A 17275-nucleotide genomic window follows, 5' to 3' on the forward strand; every position below is an offset into this window, starting at 1 on the left:
GCTCTGGGCACACTCTCCCTCAGGTCTCACAGGCACAGGGAACTAAAGAACTAAGTCCCAAGACAACTGCCATTCGCTCAATCCACACAACCTTGTGGGTAGGGAGAGGGGTACTTTTACATGTCCCCCTTCATGCATCTGCAGCATCTCAGCACACACCATTGAGGGTTAAGAATATTCCTCAGTATGCCATTAGGAAGCAAGTTCTCACTGTTTGGGGTGAAATTATTTTTGAGCAGATCCTGTACGGTGGATAAGCGGCATGTTTTCAGTTGCCAGGGAGGGTAGAACTTTATGGGAAACTGGGATTTAACCTGGTTGTTACTCAATTTCATCATTAGGTTAGAAGTGGTCTCTAGTGTTCGTGTAAAGTCCCTGAAACTATCTGCAAGAAAAATCCATCTTTATATATGACACAGTGGTTTCCAAATTACTTTTGGATAGCATCAGCCTTCTTTTAAAAATTTTTTTCAGAGCCCCAAACATACAAGAGAAAATAGTCCTGCTGTTCTGTTTGAAGCAGGGGATGAGACCTCTTTGCTCAAAAGTCACGACCATCTCAGTACCTGGGAATGGCCCAGTAACCAGGGATGACCTACAGCTATGGGTATGGTAGGAAGACATGTGTCCGAGGGGAGACCTTGCCCTCAGGCCTAGGTGGGCAAAGGTGCCCTTTATGAGACCGCTGTCTGCATGGCTGCTTGTGTTCCACTGCACAGTCAGGGCCCTGGTGGCACGTGTCCTTCGTTTTCACTCTAAGGTGAACAGGAAGCTGTGTGGTAGTGGGGTTCAGCCTGCAAGGAGGTAGGAATTCTGAAGAGAAGCACCAAGTGGGAGGTGGTGTCGGACCATGATTAAGGGCAAGTCAAGGAGACTGGCCTGAAACTGGCCCAGCATCCTGTCTCCATTCGTATTCATACAGCAAATACTGAGTGCTTCCAGCGAGCCAGGCTCCATGCTGGGTGTGAGGATGCAGGGCTCTGAGGGTGTCACATGAGCTAGTGAACAGAAGGCATCTGTCTGGCCTATAGTAAGCATCCCCTAAACAGCTGTTTTATCATGTCCTTGCAGACAAGCTCAACAGGAATGGAATGATGGTGTATCTACCAAGAGGACTGGTAAAAAGTGGTTCCTGGAATTCATTCAACACCGATGAAACAAGCACCCAGCCACTATGAGCTAGGTCTGTGCTAGACACGTGGGTGATGGTTCTGAACCTATCATGCTGCCCACACTACACTACAGTATTGTGAGTACTGTGTCCCGCTCTGAGGACTACCGTTAGGATGGACCAGACCAGCTAGACTATCCTCAAATGGAAAACAGGATCCAGAAGTGTTTTTAGGAAACAAGTATGCTAAGCCCAGAGACTAAAAGCTTAAGGTAAGTGCAGCCAGTGGAGTTACTCCAAATAGGAACTGGCTTCTTGGTGGTGTGCTGAGGGGGAGACAGGATTATTGGATGAGGGGATGGGCTGGATGGTGTTTACAGTTCCTCCCAGTCTTGAGGCTCTGGATCCCAAGTTAGGAATTTATGACTACAGTGTTCACAGCTAGGTTCACTATACAACCACTTCCCACAAACATTAAGAGGACCAGGTAAGGGGCGCCTGGGTGGCTCAGTCGTTAAGCATCTGCCTTCGGCTCGGGTCATGATCCCAGGATCCTGGGATCGAGCCCCGCATCGGGCTCCCTGCTCCGTGGGAAGCCTGCTTCTCCCTCTCCCACTCCCCCTGCTTGTGTTCCCTCTCTCACTGTGTCTCTCTCTGTCAAATGAATAAATAAAATCTTAAAAAAAAAAAAAGAGGACCAGGTAACCTAGGGCTCATGCCAGAGAGCATGATGATGATGGGCAAGGTCAGATGATGATTCCCAGCAAAGTCAGCTTATGGGCTGCAGACCTACCCTACACCCTCTGCTTCCCTAGGGAACGCCACCAAACTTAAATGTGGTGTGATTCATGGTCTTCACCTGATCCATGGCCCAGGTTCAAGGCTCTTGGTTCAGCCTTTGTCTGTCCTGGGGACAAGGATGCTTTTCCATAGCGGCTACAAGCCTTCTTTCAACACGTGTCTTGAAAACACCAGATAGGAGCAGGTGCCCCCTTGGAGCGTGCGTGGGTGAGGGGCTCTGGGCACACTCTTCCCCAGGTCTCACAGGCACAGGGAACTAAAGAACTAAGTCCCAAGACAACTGCCATTCGCTCAATCCACACAACCTTGTGGGTAGGGAGAGGGGTACTTTTATGTGTCCCCCTCTCCCTACGTGTCTTTTGCTTACCTGCTGTACAGAGCAGAATTAAACCAAATAAATCACTTTCTTGGTTCTCCTAACACCTGGCCCCACTTTCCATCACTTCAGAACTCCCTGAACGAAGCCTCAGAACATAAAACCAAGGCTTAGCACTGAGAAGCATAGATAAGTAAAGAAGCGGACAAAGTATAAGGGCCACAGGATAGACCTCAAGAGGTCAGGTAAGACCCGCAAAGAATCATGACTTCCATGCTGTGTTATTATACCTGGGCAGGAAATCAAAGGAAGCATTTTCAGCTAATTTCACCAAAATCTTAAGACACTGGCTCAGGACACTGGCTTGAAGGTGACCTGTTGCTGAAGAAGAGAAAGTCAACAGGTGAAGAAGCATCTTCAGTAGCGGATGCTGGCCTTGGTCACTGGCAAGCCCCCTTGGGGCTGAGGACACATCCCCATGATCTTGTCTGTGAACCAGGCTCTGGTTTCCTTCCCTAGCAGCAGAATCCGCTCCTGCATCTGACAGTAACAGGTGGACGACTGCTCCGCTGTGGCACACCAAGTGCTGAAGAACACTAAGGGATGCTACAGAGAAGCTTTCCAGGCTGCAAAGTGAGTCCTCCAGGCTTGCCTCTCCCCCAGAGCTCACACAAGAGGAACTTGTCGGTGAGTCCCCAGGTGCTCCACTTCTCTTGGCTGCTGCCAAATCTTGCAGAGCCTGGCAGTGTAAGCTGATAAAGAACTGTACCAGGGGGAGGAGATGCACAGCTCCAGGAAGCTGGCAGAGTGGGAAGGCCCTTCTGCCTCCCTCTGCTGTGTCTCCATCACACGAGCCTTCATCCCGGGCAACCAGATTCAATCCAGTGAGTGCCAGGTTCTGTGCCTCTCTCAGAGCCAAGAGGGGAAATGACCCATCGCAAGAACCTGTGGTCCTCAGGCTTGAAATCCCAGTCAAGGTACTAGCAGCAAATACAAAAGAAAACACACAATTGTGAGATGGAGATAATGTCAAGGGCCCCAACCAACCTGCTGGCCAAATTCTCTAGTTTCCCAAACTGCACCCCACCCCCAGCCCCAGCACATAGACCTCCCAGGCTGGTCAGGACCAGAAAGGGACTTGCTTCCTGGGAACTCCTTCCTAAACGAGCTTTTTAGGAGTCTGAGGCTTACCTGCCAAACCCCGGTGGCTGCAGCAGGGTGCTGGTAGGAGCCTCCGAACAACTGCTCAGGAGGTGGCACAGACCAAGGGATGACCCTGGGATCAAAGGCTGCTTCAGGAGAAGGTTTATCAAAATGGAACCTGCAGAAGACAACGTGATTCTAGAAGGTTCTGAGAAGGGAGGCCTTTTCTAAGGCTTCAGCAGGAAAAGTGAGGGTTCCTTGGATGCTAACTCTCCTCTAAGCTGCCCTTAAGCCCCACTGAGGTCCCTTTGGGTGCTGAGGGTTCTGGGACATACCTGCTTTGGCCCCTTCTATTTTATAGTCTTCTGCTTAAGTCACAGACTACCACTCCCCCAGACCCTCTGAAGGACTGCCTGGAGTGCTGGTTCTCAGAGACAATTCTAATGGAGCACTGCAGAGGACAACGGAGCTGTGCAGGCCTCCTGCACGAGGGGCGGGTATTCTGGTACCTTGAGTGTTTGATCTCTGCATCCAGCTGTCAATAGGACTTTTGTGGGATTCTTCTTGCTTTATGGGGTCACCTCCCAGACTATGGCTCTTCTTCTCTACAACTAGATAAAATGTGAATCAAAACTTGAGCACAAAAGCACAGGCATATCAGAAACTCTTGAATGTAATGAGTTTTTTTTGTTTTTGTTTTAAAGATTTTTTAATTTATTTGACAGAGAGAGACACAGCGAGAGAGGGAACACAAGCAGGGGGAGTGGGAGAGGGAGAAGCGGGCTTCCCACTGAGCAGAGAGCCCGATGCGGGACTCAATCCCAGGACCCTGGGATCATGACCTGAGCCGAAGGCAGATGCTTAACGACAGAGCGACCCAGGTGCCCCTTGAATGTAATGAGGTTCTTTTGTTTTGTTTTTTTAAGTAAACTCTACCCTCCATGTGGGGCTCGAACTCATGATTCTGAGATCAAGTGTTGCATGCTGTATGGACTGGGCCAGCCGGGTGCCCCATAATGAGTTTAAAACAGAGACTGTTCCATCTCTTCAACCTTGGATTAAAACAAGAGCCAGAGCAACTCAAGAATCCTCACATTTTTGCCTTCCTCATGGAAAACAGGAACTCATACAAGGAAAGTAAAGTTGTCTGCCCCACTTTAAAATGAGGCAAAATAACATGAAAACTGTAGTCACTAACGCTTATTACAGTGCTGATTATGTGCCAGACAGACTCTTCTAAGAGTTTTACCCATGTTGGCTCATTTGTTCCTCAGAGCAACCCTAAGAGGAAGTGTTATCATTAGCTCTATTTTACACACAGGAAAACAGAGGCACAGGGGTTAAGGGACTTGCTTGCCCACATCACAAAAGCCAGTAAGTAGTGTGACTGGGACTCCTGCCAGGCAGGTAGGCTGCAATGCCTGCTCCTAACACTATCCTATACTGTTCCTGTAGTTGCCAGATACCAAAAATATGTGTGGTTGAGGTTCTCAGAGGTGGCGTGATGGCCAATGGCTTGCAAGGTGCCAGGTGCTAGGAGAGAGGCGATGTATCAGAATTATAAGATAAATTGACACAGCATATTCTCAGAGTGAAAACCTACCAATGCTAGATTGGGTCCCTCTAGAAAGCAGTAGCATCCCCTCAGTCTAGACCTAGCGGCACAAACTCAAGGCTGAAAGGAACACAAGTTCCTGTATACTGGCTGTGTTTCTGGCATGTCAATGGATGTTAACCGGGCAAGTTTTAAAATATGCCTGCAAATTCTAGACACACTTCTCTTCAAAAGGTGAGGCCTAGTTTCCTTCCCCTTGAACATGGCTTCTAACAAACAGAATGTGGCAGAAGTGATGCTATGGGACTTCTGAGGCTAGCCCATAAAAGGGCTAGCTTCCACCTAGCTCTCTCTGGTTTGTTAGCTCTAGAGGAAGCCATCCACCAGGTTATGAGGTCACCCAAGTAGAGAGGACCACATTTGGCAAAGAACTCCGTTGCCAGTCATGTGAATGAGCCACTCTGAAATAGATCCTCCAGCCCCAGACAAGCCTTCAGTGATTCTAGTCCCCACAGACAAACCATCCCCACTGTGCTCTGTCAGTACTGTTGTCCCACAGAACCAGAAGAAATACTCATTGTTGTTTTAAGCCACAAGTTTGAATAATTGGTTACACAGCAATGGATGAGAGACAAGACCAACTCACCCTCTCTGCCCACCAGGGACTTGTATCCTGGCTCTGTCTGGAAGGGGTGAGGAAGGGACATGTTAGCACTAAAAGACTCCTTTGTAGGGAAAGATGGTTTTCCAGATTGTAGAGAACATGCTTCTGGCTTTATAGCCACAGAAGGGCTTTTCCTAGGACTGGAAAAAGTTAACTATGAAAGCAAAGTAATGATTCTGCTAAAACCATTTAAAATACCTGGTTATAAAACTTCTAACTTATTCAAGTGTTAAACTTTTCGTGTCTACGTGCTCTGACCAAAGGTTTTCTTTATTCTGTATTTGTCATTCTTTGTCAGGATAGCAATGCAAAATTCAAGGCATGATCCAAATTGTTGAAAACCTCTTTCATTCCCGTATTCTTCTAATCACCCAAAAATATTGGCCCTAATTCCATTACTATTTCCAATTCCACCAAAGTATCTTTTTAATGTGGAACAACCTCTTATTCAATAGTCCCCAGGGGCTGAATTCAAAGATTTTCAGTAGAAAGAGGGTCTATTAAAAGGCATGTTGTGTCCTCCAACTTGAAAACTGAGCCAGTTCTTCAGTGCCAGGGTCTTTGTGTTAGAGAAGCAGTCTTAACCCTCTGAGCGCATCAGACAATGCCAAGACCCTTCTGTCAGAGATGTGAGGATGGACCCCCTCTGCTTTCCTGTCTTACCTGGACTAGGCAAGGCAAGAAGAGTTCAATTTCACACCCTGCCCATTATGAGCAAAGGTAGCTGAATGTTCAATACCAGAAAAAGACACCCTGACCCATACTGTTCAAATTTCAAGGCTGGTATCAACAGTGTGCCAGAGTTCTCTGGCAGGCAGGGGGCAGGACAAGACCATTAACAAGCTGATCACATCTGCAGCAAAGGTGGGGACTGGTGGACAAAGGTCCCAGGGCAGCAAATGCGAAAAAAATGTTCCAAGTAGTTGAAATATGCTTATACTTGGGGCACAATCAGTTATTTGAAACAAATTACGTAAAAATGAAAACTGGGGGGAAAAATGAAGACTGAGCCACCCCAAAAGTTCGGAGAGCATCTTTCCAGCCTTTTTCAGTCCTGAGTGTAAAGTCTATCTATAGAGAGGAAGCCCTTTTAGGGTGTGAGGCCTTTATGCTGTGATGCGCCAAATCTTTCACACCTGATCTAAACCGCCTTCGAGGCCTTTAGGAAAGAGGATCTATGTCCAAATGGCAAATTTTAAATGGCCTTTATTCAAGACTAGCCTGACCTTGTTTTTCATATTTTCTATAAACCATGCAAAACAACTCTCCCTTCAACGCCATCATTACCTGATATGGGGAATGGAGGGAGCAGCCAATTTATTTGTTCGTTCACTACTTTGAAGCTTTGTCCTTAATTCATTCATCTCTGCATCTTTAAATTGGAGTTCAGACTGCAATGACTGAAGCTGGAAGGCAAAGGCAACATACTCATGGTGGCCCCATCATATATGCAAAATTATCTCTGGACTTCAAAACATCAAGTTCGTAAACGAAAACAGTGAGAAATAAATATGAAAGTCCACTGTGACACAAATGTCCTTTCTATAGAGCTTTAGCCTTCTTCCTGAAAGTCAGCATGGTATTCTAGAAAGACATTTTGACCTGATCTATTGCGAGGTAGTTTGTGAGGGTTTAAATACCATTTACTCAGCCTCTCTAAACTTTAGCTTATCTGTAACACAAATACCTGTCTTCATGGTTGGGGGGATTAAATAGGAAGGATGAATGTGAACCGCCCAGCCTGGAGCCTGGCAAGGTGCCTTATCTCACAGTGACATGTCGACCTTTTGATGAACGTAGTGGTGTATGATTCCAGGTCTTCTTGAAAGTCTAGGCAGAGTATTTGGAAATTTTACCAAAACCCCATGCAGCATGGGCAGACCTGCTCTGGCCTATACCCAACAGTAACTGCTGTTACTCCCTGGGCACACTCTGTGCCAAGTATAGTACCAGTCACAGCACCGTCCCAGCAAGTGCAGGGCTGTTTAAGTCTTACAGCAACCCTTCTGGTTATTTCCTGTAACAGATCATAGAAATGAATCACAGAGCTTAAGCCATTACCCTGAAGTCTCCACTCATGTGAGAAAGAAAGACTGGATTCAAACTCTGGTTTGTCTGATTACAACTCCCTTGCTCTTCCATCATGTATGTGGAGAGACAAGTACTGCTGTTAGTGCTGGGCACAGGTTAGTGCTTCTTTAAAGTTTGCTAATTTGCTGAATGAATGGCAGAATAAGACCCATGTCCTTGAGATTGAAGCCATGGAAAGTGCTGAAGGAAAATGGCGGTATGTATGGACACCTACTAATTTCTTCCCAGAATAGCATCTCCCTCCCCTGAGAAATCATCATTTCCCTACCTCTGTGTGATTTAAATGGGAGCTATCATCTCTGTGGTTACAGTGTGACTCAGGTCAGACCAATGAGAGCCTTGAGATGGGGGGGAGGCAAGTATTCATTCTGCTCTGGAGCTATGAAACATGAACCCAAGAGCTGCTGGAGAACATATCCTTTACCATAAGGAGGGAGCCTGTCTATAGAGCAGACAGTAAAGACAAGTCCTGGCAAGGCTTGAGTCATTCAAGGCCCCCACACACCTGTTTTTTCCCAGACTTAGTTATGGAAGTCAATACATTTTCTTTTGGCCTAAGCTAGGTCAACTGAGTTTCTAACCTGGCAAAAAAGCTCTTACTTACGCCTATTTCCGGAAAGTCTAAGCTATTGATTTGTTCCTGCCAAGACCAACTATCATAACTACCACAGCAAAGCAGTTTCTTCTAAGTCCTTTTCCAAACCACATGTAGAACTTAGAAGAAAAGTATATGCAATTAACTGATAGCAGAAAGTATTTAAGACAAACAACTGTTGAAATCTTCCTGGAAGATTTATAGACACTTTGGTCATTGCTTCTAAAAGAACTCAGTGAACAGGCAAAGGTTGTGTCTAGAACAAGAAAAAAATAAAAAAGCTCTGGGTCACCTTTTTGGAAAATTCCTTTTCTTTGTCACCAAGTGCTTGAGTTTTCTCTTGCTCAAGAAGGAAATGTGATCTTCTCTGTTCCTCTAGAATGGATTCTGTCTGATGCAGTGAGTCCCGTAAGATTTTTATTTCTCCATTTTTAATGAGGACTTCTTCTTCCATTGCCTTCATCTGTAAATCCCAAATCAATCTTGTGAAAAGCTTACAAGGGAAAGTTTATTTGTACTTGTTTCAACATATAGCGGAAAAAGCACATGTAAACCATGTTCTACAGACCAATGAGTCCTCAAATATATCCATACCATCTGTCACCATGGTCTGCTAGGCCCATTCGTGGAACAGTTGACATTCAGCAAGATAGCTTAAGGACACACTGTCATTCACACATACAGATTCTGTAGGTTCTAGAAGTATTAAACAATCTGGGTCACACACTTCACAGATCCAAAATTTCACACTATGTTCCTGGTTTTCCTAAGGACCTTCAGATGGTCATATAAAGGATGTCTGCTTTTTTGTAAAACTGCTACTGAAAACAGCAAACATTATGATGTTGTATCCCCTATATGAGACATATACTATAAATTTGTCTCAGTACTATGACATAAAGTTTGTATCTTTTTTTGGATCTGGTGTACACTGTTTCCTTTCTTTCCTAGTTGTTAGGAATCTCAGGATTTGGTTTCTTTCAGTCTGAATTTTCTGGCTTTCTTTCCTTAGCCTTCCTCCATTTCGTGGGGCTGAATCTGAACTCTTGTTTTAAAACTTTTACATATCTTATTGTACAGTGCTTTATAACACATGCATAAGTGAGTTAGCTATAAGAACCACAAGTTAAGTCACTTACCTTTTCTTTAAGTTCTTTGTATTGTGCCTGAAGTACCTCTAATTCAAAATTATCTTTAACTGGAACAAATTCTCTGTTTTTCCCTGCAGGAGTTTTTGACATCCCATCTAATCTGGGGACCTTATGAACATCTGTAAAAAACAATTCCCATATACTTTTCAGGATCCAACATTTCCCCACTTTTGTCAGTCAATGCCGAAAAGAATCTCTTGGAAGCAAATTAGAGAAAGCTCTGATAAGCAATATAGGTATTTTCCAACCCAAGAACATGATTCAAACTCATAAATGATCCTTACAAAATAACAGATCCTACCACTTCCCCACCCCACCCTCCAATTTTAAGAGTCTCATCTGAAGGCTGAAAAGGTGTTGTGGGAACCTCACTGGTCAGAAGTTGGTGATCTATTATTCAACAATTATTTACTGAGCACCCTATACCTACAACAGCACCTACACCTACTGAGCACCTGGCACAATCTAGTCTCTAAAGGTACAGCAGTGAGCATAATGGGTCCAGTCCTTACACTCATGGAGCTTACAGGATATTCAAAAATATTCACACAAATGCAAATTTACAAAAAAATGCAAATTTACAACTGTGATAAGAGCTGCACAAGAGAACAAATATAGGAAAACCTATCCTAGGGGGACTTGATCCAACTGGAATGACTGGAAGGCTTCCCAAGGAAGTGATGACTGAGCTGAGAGCTGAAGAACAAGAAGTTAAGCAGATGAGCGGGAATGGGGGGAATGGATGGGAAGAATCTGTGTACAAGAAACAGCAATGTGCATTTTATGTATTGTAAAGAAGCAGGGAGAATTCAAGAAATGAAGGAAGGTCAGTGTGGCTCAAGCTCAGAGAGAGTGGGAACATGGGCCAGGCCACACTGGCCTTGCAGGCCATGTTAAGAACTTTGATCTTTTTTTTTTTTTTTTAATTTTATTTACTTATTTGAGAGAGTGAGATAGAGCACAAGTAGGGAAAGGAGCAGCGGGAGAGGGACAAGCAGATTCCAGGCACCCCAGGACTTTGATCTTTATACTAGAGGCAGTGGGAAGTCATTAAAGGGCTTTAGCAGGTATGTTCACTTTTATCTGTGTGAGACACAGCGGATTTGAGTTCTGAAAAGATCACTCTGGCTGTGGTGTAAAGTCTGATTTACAGGGAGTCAAGACTGGAAACGGGGAGAATTTAGCAGATTATTGTCCAGAAGGAAGGAATAATTGTAACATAGATCAGGGAGATGGTAGAGATGATGCAAAAAGGATGGATTCTAGAGATGGATTAAAAAGGTAAAGTTACAGGATTTGGAAAGGAATTAGATGTATGGTCAAGGAAGGGCCACTGTTGCCTTGGGCCACCTGATGGAGAGTGGTACTAGTCACTGTTGTACAGAATTTTTAGTCATTAATGAACGTTTTCTGAATGTCTGCTCTGCCAGGTGCCACGTTGGCAATACTGGAGAATGACTGGGTTTCCAGGAAGTGAATGGGATTTAAGATGCCTGTGAGATATCCAAGTAGAGATGCAAGGTGCCCTCAAAACTTTTCTTTCTGTGAGCCCCACAAGACTTCATACATTCTTTAGCTACAAACGTAAGCTACTGAAGGAAGGAGGTTTTCTTTGTCTTTTGTCAATTGCTAAGTATGTTACAGTTCCTAAGGTTTTGGGCACCTAGTACAACTTACTGGTTGTATAAAGGAATAAATCTCTTTCATCTCTTGCCTCGGTCGGGCCCCCTCTTATGTTCTTATGGCCCAAGGGGGGCAGTGGTATTCATTAGATCTAATGCCTCCCAAACCTGTCACAAGAATGGGTCCCCATGTGTAGGTATGATGGTTCTGATGGTGGTAGTCGTGTTCCAAGGATCTATGCTTAGAACCAAGAACTTCGTGGCCTAAACTTCATAAACGAAAGTAAAACGTTAACCTTATCTTCCGTATTTCAAATCGGCTTTGACATTCTTGATACATTTCTCCCCCAAATCAAAAAACCTTTTGAGGTACAACCACTGCTTAGATGAAGCCATTCCTATATTTTAAGCAGGGCAGTGTGGGTGCAAGACACCAGGGCAGCGGTCGCTGTGGGGTTCCGAAGCCACAGCCATCTGGGAGGTCTGGCGAGGTCTGCACCACCCTCCGGGGAAAGGCCCCGAGGCGCACTCACTGGACACGTCCCGAGCAGCGGCCGGGCACTGGCTCAGGGCCTGCGACGCGAGGGTGTCGAGTTCCTCCAGATCGTCGGCAGTGAAATCCCCGTGCGCGCCGAACGGGTCTTCGGGGTCCGGGACCGCGGCCGCGGGGAAGCCCCGGGCTCGCTTGCTCGGAGGGTGCCCGATGCTGGGCGGAGGGCCAGGGCTAGGCGCCGGGAGCCCGCTCCGCCTCCTGCTGCCCGGCGCAGGGGCTCCAGCCATGCCTCCGGCGGCCAGTCTCCGAGGGCACCGAGCAAGGCCTGGTCGCCGCGAGGCCGGATCGCTGGACCAACCGCCCGCGCGCCGCCACTCGCCTCAGCCGGTAGGGCCACGCCCCCCGAGCCCACGGGCCAATCGGCTGCCAGCCAGCGGGCGCGGAAGGATGACCTAATCCGAACGCGTCGCCGTGCTCTGCGGAGTGCGGGCCTTTCTCGGTGGCGCCCCGCCCCCCAGCCCAGCTCTACTGGGCGCTCTGGTACCCGTGGCAGGGTCTCCGTGGGTCTCCGGCGGGATGTGTGCTGCGCGATCCGCGTTACCAGGGTGCGGGGCCGAGCCTTACCAACCTTACAGCGCGAGTGGCTCTGCGCCCCCTCCCTGCAGCCGCGCTGGAGTCCGCCCTGACATTCACACGCACACCTGTGAATCGTGACAGGCAGCGTTCAGGGGTTTGGTCTCTGCGACTTCGCCGTTTTCCTCCCGCCGGACTCACCTCTCACATACCCAGAGGTCTTCTTGAGGAGTCTGGGAGAGTGGGGTTGGGCGAAGAGTATGAATACAGCTTTTGTGAGGAGGTGTCTTAGAGTTAATGTTTTGAGTGTGTGCATTTGAGATAGGTCTGGAGAAGAAAGGTCTACGGAAGAGGGGTGATTCTGAGAAGGGTGTGCCTGTGTTGGAGCGTGTGGGAACTAACTGTTCAGGCTGTTGGCATTCATTCATTTCTCTGAGCGCCTGAGTGGTTTTGTCCCAAGCACAGGTCATAAATGAATGAGGCCAGGAGGTCAAGAAAGGACCCTTGAAAGTGGCACCTGGGCTGTCCTCCAGGTTGAGTGGGAGTTACTGAGTTAGCAAGGAGGCTAGCATACTCTAGTTTACTCAGATGAGAACACAACACCGACATGGGGGCCACACAAATGCCAGGTAGGAGTTATCTGTGGCAAGGAGAGAAGGTAAGGCTTCAAAGGGGAGCAGTACTTGGGCACCTGACAGGATTTTATTGGGCAGCAGTAGTATGCAGGACAGTTAGCAGGAACAGGGTGTTAGAGAGTAACAGAGTTAAGACTCCACCCTTGTACACTCAGTGCCAAACTTAGCTTGTAAGTGTCCTATGAATGTTTATGGAAACAGTAAATGAAAGAGAGATGGTTGTCAGAGTGTAAAAGGTCTTGAATACTGGAGTTTAGTTTTTGAGACAACTAGTAGGTTCCCTCAGTAGGCCCAAATGTTGAATGCCTAAGTCTTAATTTTTGCAGGTCTCTGGTCTTGTAAAGATAGGATTATACTTCATTTGTCAGAGAGGATTAGGTTCCACCAAATAAAATAGTAGACAATTCTCAGGGCAGTGTGCTGGCACTGGATCTTGGGAGTTGTTCTCAGCCCAACAGGGAATGCCAGAAGTCCAAAGTATGCTGGCTGTGCAACTTTCCAGGAGAGGACCAAAGAGGCGCCCCCCCATTAATGTCAAGTACCTTAGTCATAAAACAGGCTTCAATCTATAAAAACCTTTTCCAGTTTTGACTTAGCAAAATCTGACTAGTTCTAGAGCCCTTCTTGAAAACACATGATCAGAGAAAGCTTAGCATTATTAGCATAATTTCCAGTGATATCAAGGGCCTGGAGGGGAAACTGACTTGTGCCTCTGAATTGTTTCAATATATATGCACTTAGCCTCTGCCTCCTCCAGTTTACTCCTCCTGGAGTCAAAGATGATCAACAAATATAAACAGAAAAAAATCAAAAAGGGTAACAGACAACTGGGACTACCACTTTATATATACAGTGGTAAGGGAAGAGCTCACTACTGTAATGTTTGAATTCTTCTAAAGGGAGGTAGTCTCCAGTATAGAGAAGTGACAGAAGGCAGAGTTGGTAAAAACAGTGAGTCGGCTTGCTTGCAATGTAGACCACTGTGGCTCAAGATGATCAGGGGATGAATGGTATCAGGAGGTAGAGAGTGGCATCCAGATCCCTTAAGGCCTGACAGGTCATTGTGAGGACTCTTACTTTTGCCCTAAGAAGCCACTAAATTCTGAGCCAAGAAGAGACAAAGTATAACTTTGTGGTTTAGCAAGGACACTCTGCATCCCGAGTGAAGGTTAGACTGTAGGGGAGCAAGGGTAGGGGGCAGGAAGACAAATGTGGATGTGATTGCAATAACCTGGGTGAGGGATTTTAGGTCAGAATGGGGGAGGGGTGTGTGGGGGTGATACTGGAGAAGTATGCAGAGGCCAGATTTAATTTTGCTGACGGGTCAAATGTGGGGTTTAAGACATGGGAACCTAGCAAGGACCTTTCTGAAGCCCTAGTATAAATGCAGACCTGGAGGTTTCATTTATTTATTTATTTATTTATTTATTTTTAAGATTTATTTATTTGAGAGAGAGAATGAGATAGAGAGAGAGAGCATGAGAGGGGAGAGGGTCAGAGGGAGAAGCAGACTCCCTGTGGAGCAGGGAGCCCGATGCGGGACTCGATCCCGGGACTCCAGGATCATGACCTAAGCCGAAGGCAGTCGCTTAACCAACTGACCCACCCAGGTGCCCCTAGACCTGGAGGTTTCAGAGTAAGCTTGGTTCTTAGAAACTTTCAGGAATCTTTCTCCTTTTCCCAGTTTTATTCCCTTTATAATGCATATTGTATGTGTTAGTGTTGCTCCTCTCCCATAACAGAGAAATTCCCTGACAACAGGAATTGCTCTTTGGTACATGTGCAGCATGCACTTAGTGGACTCCTGACATGAAAGATGAATAATTCCAATACAACAAATGGCCACGTGGACGTCCTCATAGAGACCTTTTTTTTCTCCAAAGTACAAATTCTTCCATTAACCTCATGTAATGTATTCCATTGGGTATACAATGTTACAAAAACAATAGCCATTTCAAATGAATTGGTTTAATTCCAGGTGACACAGTTCAGGATTGAACAAAGACTGAAGAGCACACATTGGCAGGATTCTGGGCTAGGTTCACTCTGACCTCACAACTAAGGTAGTAGTGACTAACAAGAAATAAAGAGAATATGAGCCACTGTATGATTATTTTATTTTTTTTTTACAAAAGTTTATTCTTAAATGTACAACAGGATCTAAGACAACACTTCATTCCAGCTATAGGTAGCAACAGATGCTATGACAGGGAATCCAGGTGTTTAAACAGGAATGGAATTAAGGATCATCATTGCCTCGGGCACAAGGAACAGCTTACTTTTTGCCAGATTTCTTAATTCCACCTGTGGCTGCAAAAGGAAAAAAAAATGTCTCAGCTAAGGAAAATTAGTACTTGGATGGGAAAAATATATTCCTTACGGTTGAAGTGCCAGGGGCCTGATATGGATCCTAAAAAGGCTCAGCTCTTGTGCGGGGCATTCTTTTTTGATACAAGCATGCACAGGGCTTTACCAACAGTCTAAGCTGGGTAGTATTTGAATTAGCAATAATCGCGCCTCGGATAAACCTCACTGGCTATGATACTGCCACTGTGCAAAGCTAAGCTGGGTAATATTTGAATGAAGATGAGGCAGGAGCATGAATAACGGCTGTGCACTGGCCTAGATCTACACTGTTGAGTACTTCACATGCTGGTTTGTTTAATCCTCATCTCCCATCAACTCATTTTCCAGATAATGAAATCTTAGTGGGGTGTTGTTCAAAGATATAAGATGGTCTGCGACAAAGCCAAGATTCCACCTTGGGTAGTCTGATATCCAAGTCCATACTCTCAACTGCCACATCACGCATTGCTACTACATTATGATCCTGGGATGTGGTTTACTCAATATCTTTATTCAATTTACATTTGACCATATATTTGGCACACAGTAGATACTTAAGAAACAGTTACAAAATTAAATATGCCCAATGCAGTAATGAAGATCCTAAATGTCTGACAAAATGAACCTTTAAAAAACGCGGTCTTCAATGAAAAATAAGTAGTGTAAGATTTCACTAAAGACTGACCTTGTCCCTATGCACAATCACAGATTAAAGAAAAGTACAAAATACCTCATGATCCAAAAGGGAATCTCAATAACTAGAATCTCAGCACTGTGAATCAAATCAAACCCACTGGGACAGAAGCCTTGGGGAGCCCTGGATGACACTCCCACCATTCTAGCCTCCACCAGCCCCAGTGTGGCTCACAGTGATCCCATAGGTCACAAATAACTATAGAAGAAATTGTTCACTGGTTTGAGGAACATAAACAGCATTTAAGGAGCACAGAAAAATATTTGGGCTGTTGGGCTTGAAAGATCTTTTGATACGTAAGCAATTCTTTCCACATAAAGAGGCAGAATAGAGGGGCGCCTGGGTGGCTCAGTCATTAAGTGTCTGCCTTCAGCTCAGGTCATGGTCCCAGGGTCCTAGGATTGAGTCCCACATCGGGCTCCCTGCTCAGCAGAAGCCTGCTTCTCCCTCCCCCACTCTCCCTGCTTGTGTTCCCTCTCTTGCTGTGTCTCTCTGTCAAATAAAATCTTAAAAAAAAAATTCTCTCTAAAAAAAGAGGCAGAATAGTGGGGGGATTAGGTTAAAAGACCATATAGCGCAATAACACATTAAAGAACCTGGACTCTATCTTTAGGCGCACCCAGAAGCAAAGACTCAGGATGCAAAAGAATTTACTGGAATTAACAATATGAGCGGTTAAGAAATGTTATAAGCAAAAAATTGGTGAAATACGAATTTGGGGCAAGAAATAGCGGACAATATTTGGAAACTCAACTCTACGAATTTGTGTCTAGAATATATGAATTTTGGTGTTTCCATTTCTGCCGCTTCCCTAAAGAAGGGAAGACCAGACTGCCTGGGAGAAAAGAGATTTCATTTCCAAAGCTGGTCTGGCTCCCTCCCCTTCCCGCTGCTGCGAAACCAAGCCTGGCGGGGGCCGTCCGCCGTAGTGAACGCGAGGACCTCACCAACGAGGCAGGAAATGGACCAGACTGATGCTCAGAATGTTTGCCCGGCTTGAGCTCTCTCTACTCGGCCTTCACTTACCCAGGGGGCCCTTCCCCGCGGCCTTCGCTTTTAGCTCCTCGAGTTTCTTCTGCTCCTCTTTCTGCTTCTGCTTGAATGCCTTATCTTCCTAGGGAGAGGCAGACGGGGTTCACGCCAGGCAAATTTCCCAGACCCTCCGCACCCGCCCGCGCCTCCGCGCTCGCCCTCACCTCGTCCATCTCCTTGGCCTGCTTCTTGGGCTGCTTCAGGGGCTTCTTCTTGCCACCTGTGGGCGACACAATCATGCTCAGTTCAGTCCCCGCGGAGTCCTGTCCCTCTCCGCCCGGCCACCCCCGCACACTCACCTTCGCGGCCGGACATGGCGCCTGCCGCCCCTTCCCCAGACCCTACCGCCGGAAGCGGAGCTCCCTTTCCCACCCCCTGCGCCTATATTTCCACGCGGTCCCTCTGATTGGCTCCTAGTCAGGAAGTTGCGCTCCCGCTGCCGGAAGCAACTCT

General features: G+C 46.3%; 2 protein-coding genes, 1 long non-coding RNA gene and 1 pseudogene across 8 annotated transcripts in view; 1 reads left to right on the forward strand and 3 right to left on the reverse strand.

Moving 5' to 3' along the window:
* The window catches only part of LOC114224959 (uncharacterized), a 15732-nt gene extending 4383 nt beyond the window's left edge, over nt 1–11349 (forward strand). Inside the window, exons 3-4 of the long non-coding RNA XR_015769409.1 lie at nt 1072–2915; nt 4298–11349. This is a non-coding gene — a long non-coding RNA (uncharacterized LOC114224959). The remainder of the gene's footprint in view (nt 1–1071; nt 2916–4297) is intronic.
* The window catches only part of ATRIP (ATR interacting protein), a 14359-nt gene extending 2436 nt beyond the window's left edge, over nt 1–11923 (reverse strand). For all 6 annotated transcript variants that reach the window (XR_015769407.1, XM_028124253.2, XM_028124254.2 and 3 more), the window contains exons 1-8: nt 11583–11923; nt 9416–9546; nt 8569–8739; nt 6878–6996; nt 5573–5730; nt 3881–3982; nt 3420–3549; nt 2519–3208 (exon numbers count right to left, since the gene is read on the reverse strand). Coding sequence is in view for 5 of the 6 variants with exons in the window: in XM_028124253.2 (XP_027980054.1) it covers nt 2519–3208; nt 3420–3549; nt 3881–3982; nt 5573–5730; nt 6878–6996; nt 8569–8739; nt 9416–9546; nt 11583–11829 (1748 nt within the window). In the remaining variant the exon portion in view is untranslated. The remainder of the gene's footprint in view (nt 1–2518; nt 3209–3419; nt 3550–3880; nt 3983–5572; nt 5731–6877; nt 6997–8568; nt 8740–9415; nt 9547–11582) is intronic.
* A 2927-nt stretch (nt 11924–14850) lies between these two features.
* TMA7 (translation machinery associated 7 homolog) lies at nt 14851–17225 on the reverse strand. Its single transcript, XM_088028523.1, has 4 exons — nt 17122–17225; nt 16987–17042; nt 16817–16904; nt 14851–15060 (listed from the first exon to the last, which is right to left on the reverse strand). The coding sequence occupies exons 1-4, from the start codon at nt 17135–17137 to the stop codon at nt 15026–15028; spliced, it is 195 nt and encodes a 64-aa protein (XP_087884649.1). The 5' UTR covers nt 17138–17225; the 3' UTR covers nt 14851–15025.
* Nucleotides 15237–15312, reverse strand: LOC114225131 (U4 spliceosomal RNA; annotated as a pseudogene).
* Nucleotides 17226–17275: the final 50 nt, after the last annotated feature.

Source organism: Eumetopias jubatus, unplaced genomic scaffold (genome assembly GCF_037043125.1).
Source record: "Eumetopias jubatus isolate StellerSeaLion01/CBP00866 unplaced genomic scaffold, mEumJub1_p1.0 scaffold_1, whole genome shotgun sequence".
NCBI lineage: Eukaryota > Metazoa > Chordata > Mammalia > Carnivora > Otariidae > Eumetopias > Eumetopias jubatus.

Coding starts and splice junctions, on each gene's coding strand:
- TMA7 (XM_088028523.1), bottom strand. Junction 16,905..16,986: donor AGGCCAAGGAGATGGACGAG/GTGAGGGCGAGC, acceptor GCCTCTCCCTAG/GAAGATAAGGCATTCAAGCA. Junction 15,061..16,816: donor CGCGGGGAAGGGCCCCCTGG/GTAAGTGAAGGC, acceptor TTCCTTTTGCAG/CCACAGGTGGAATTAAGAAA.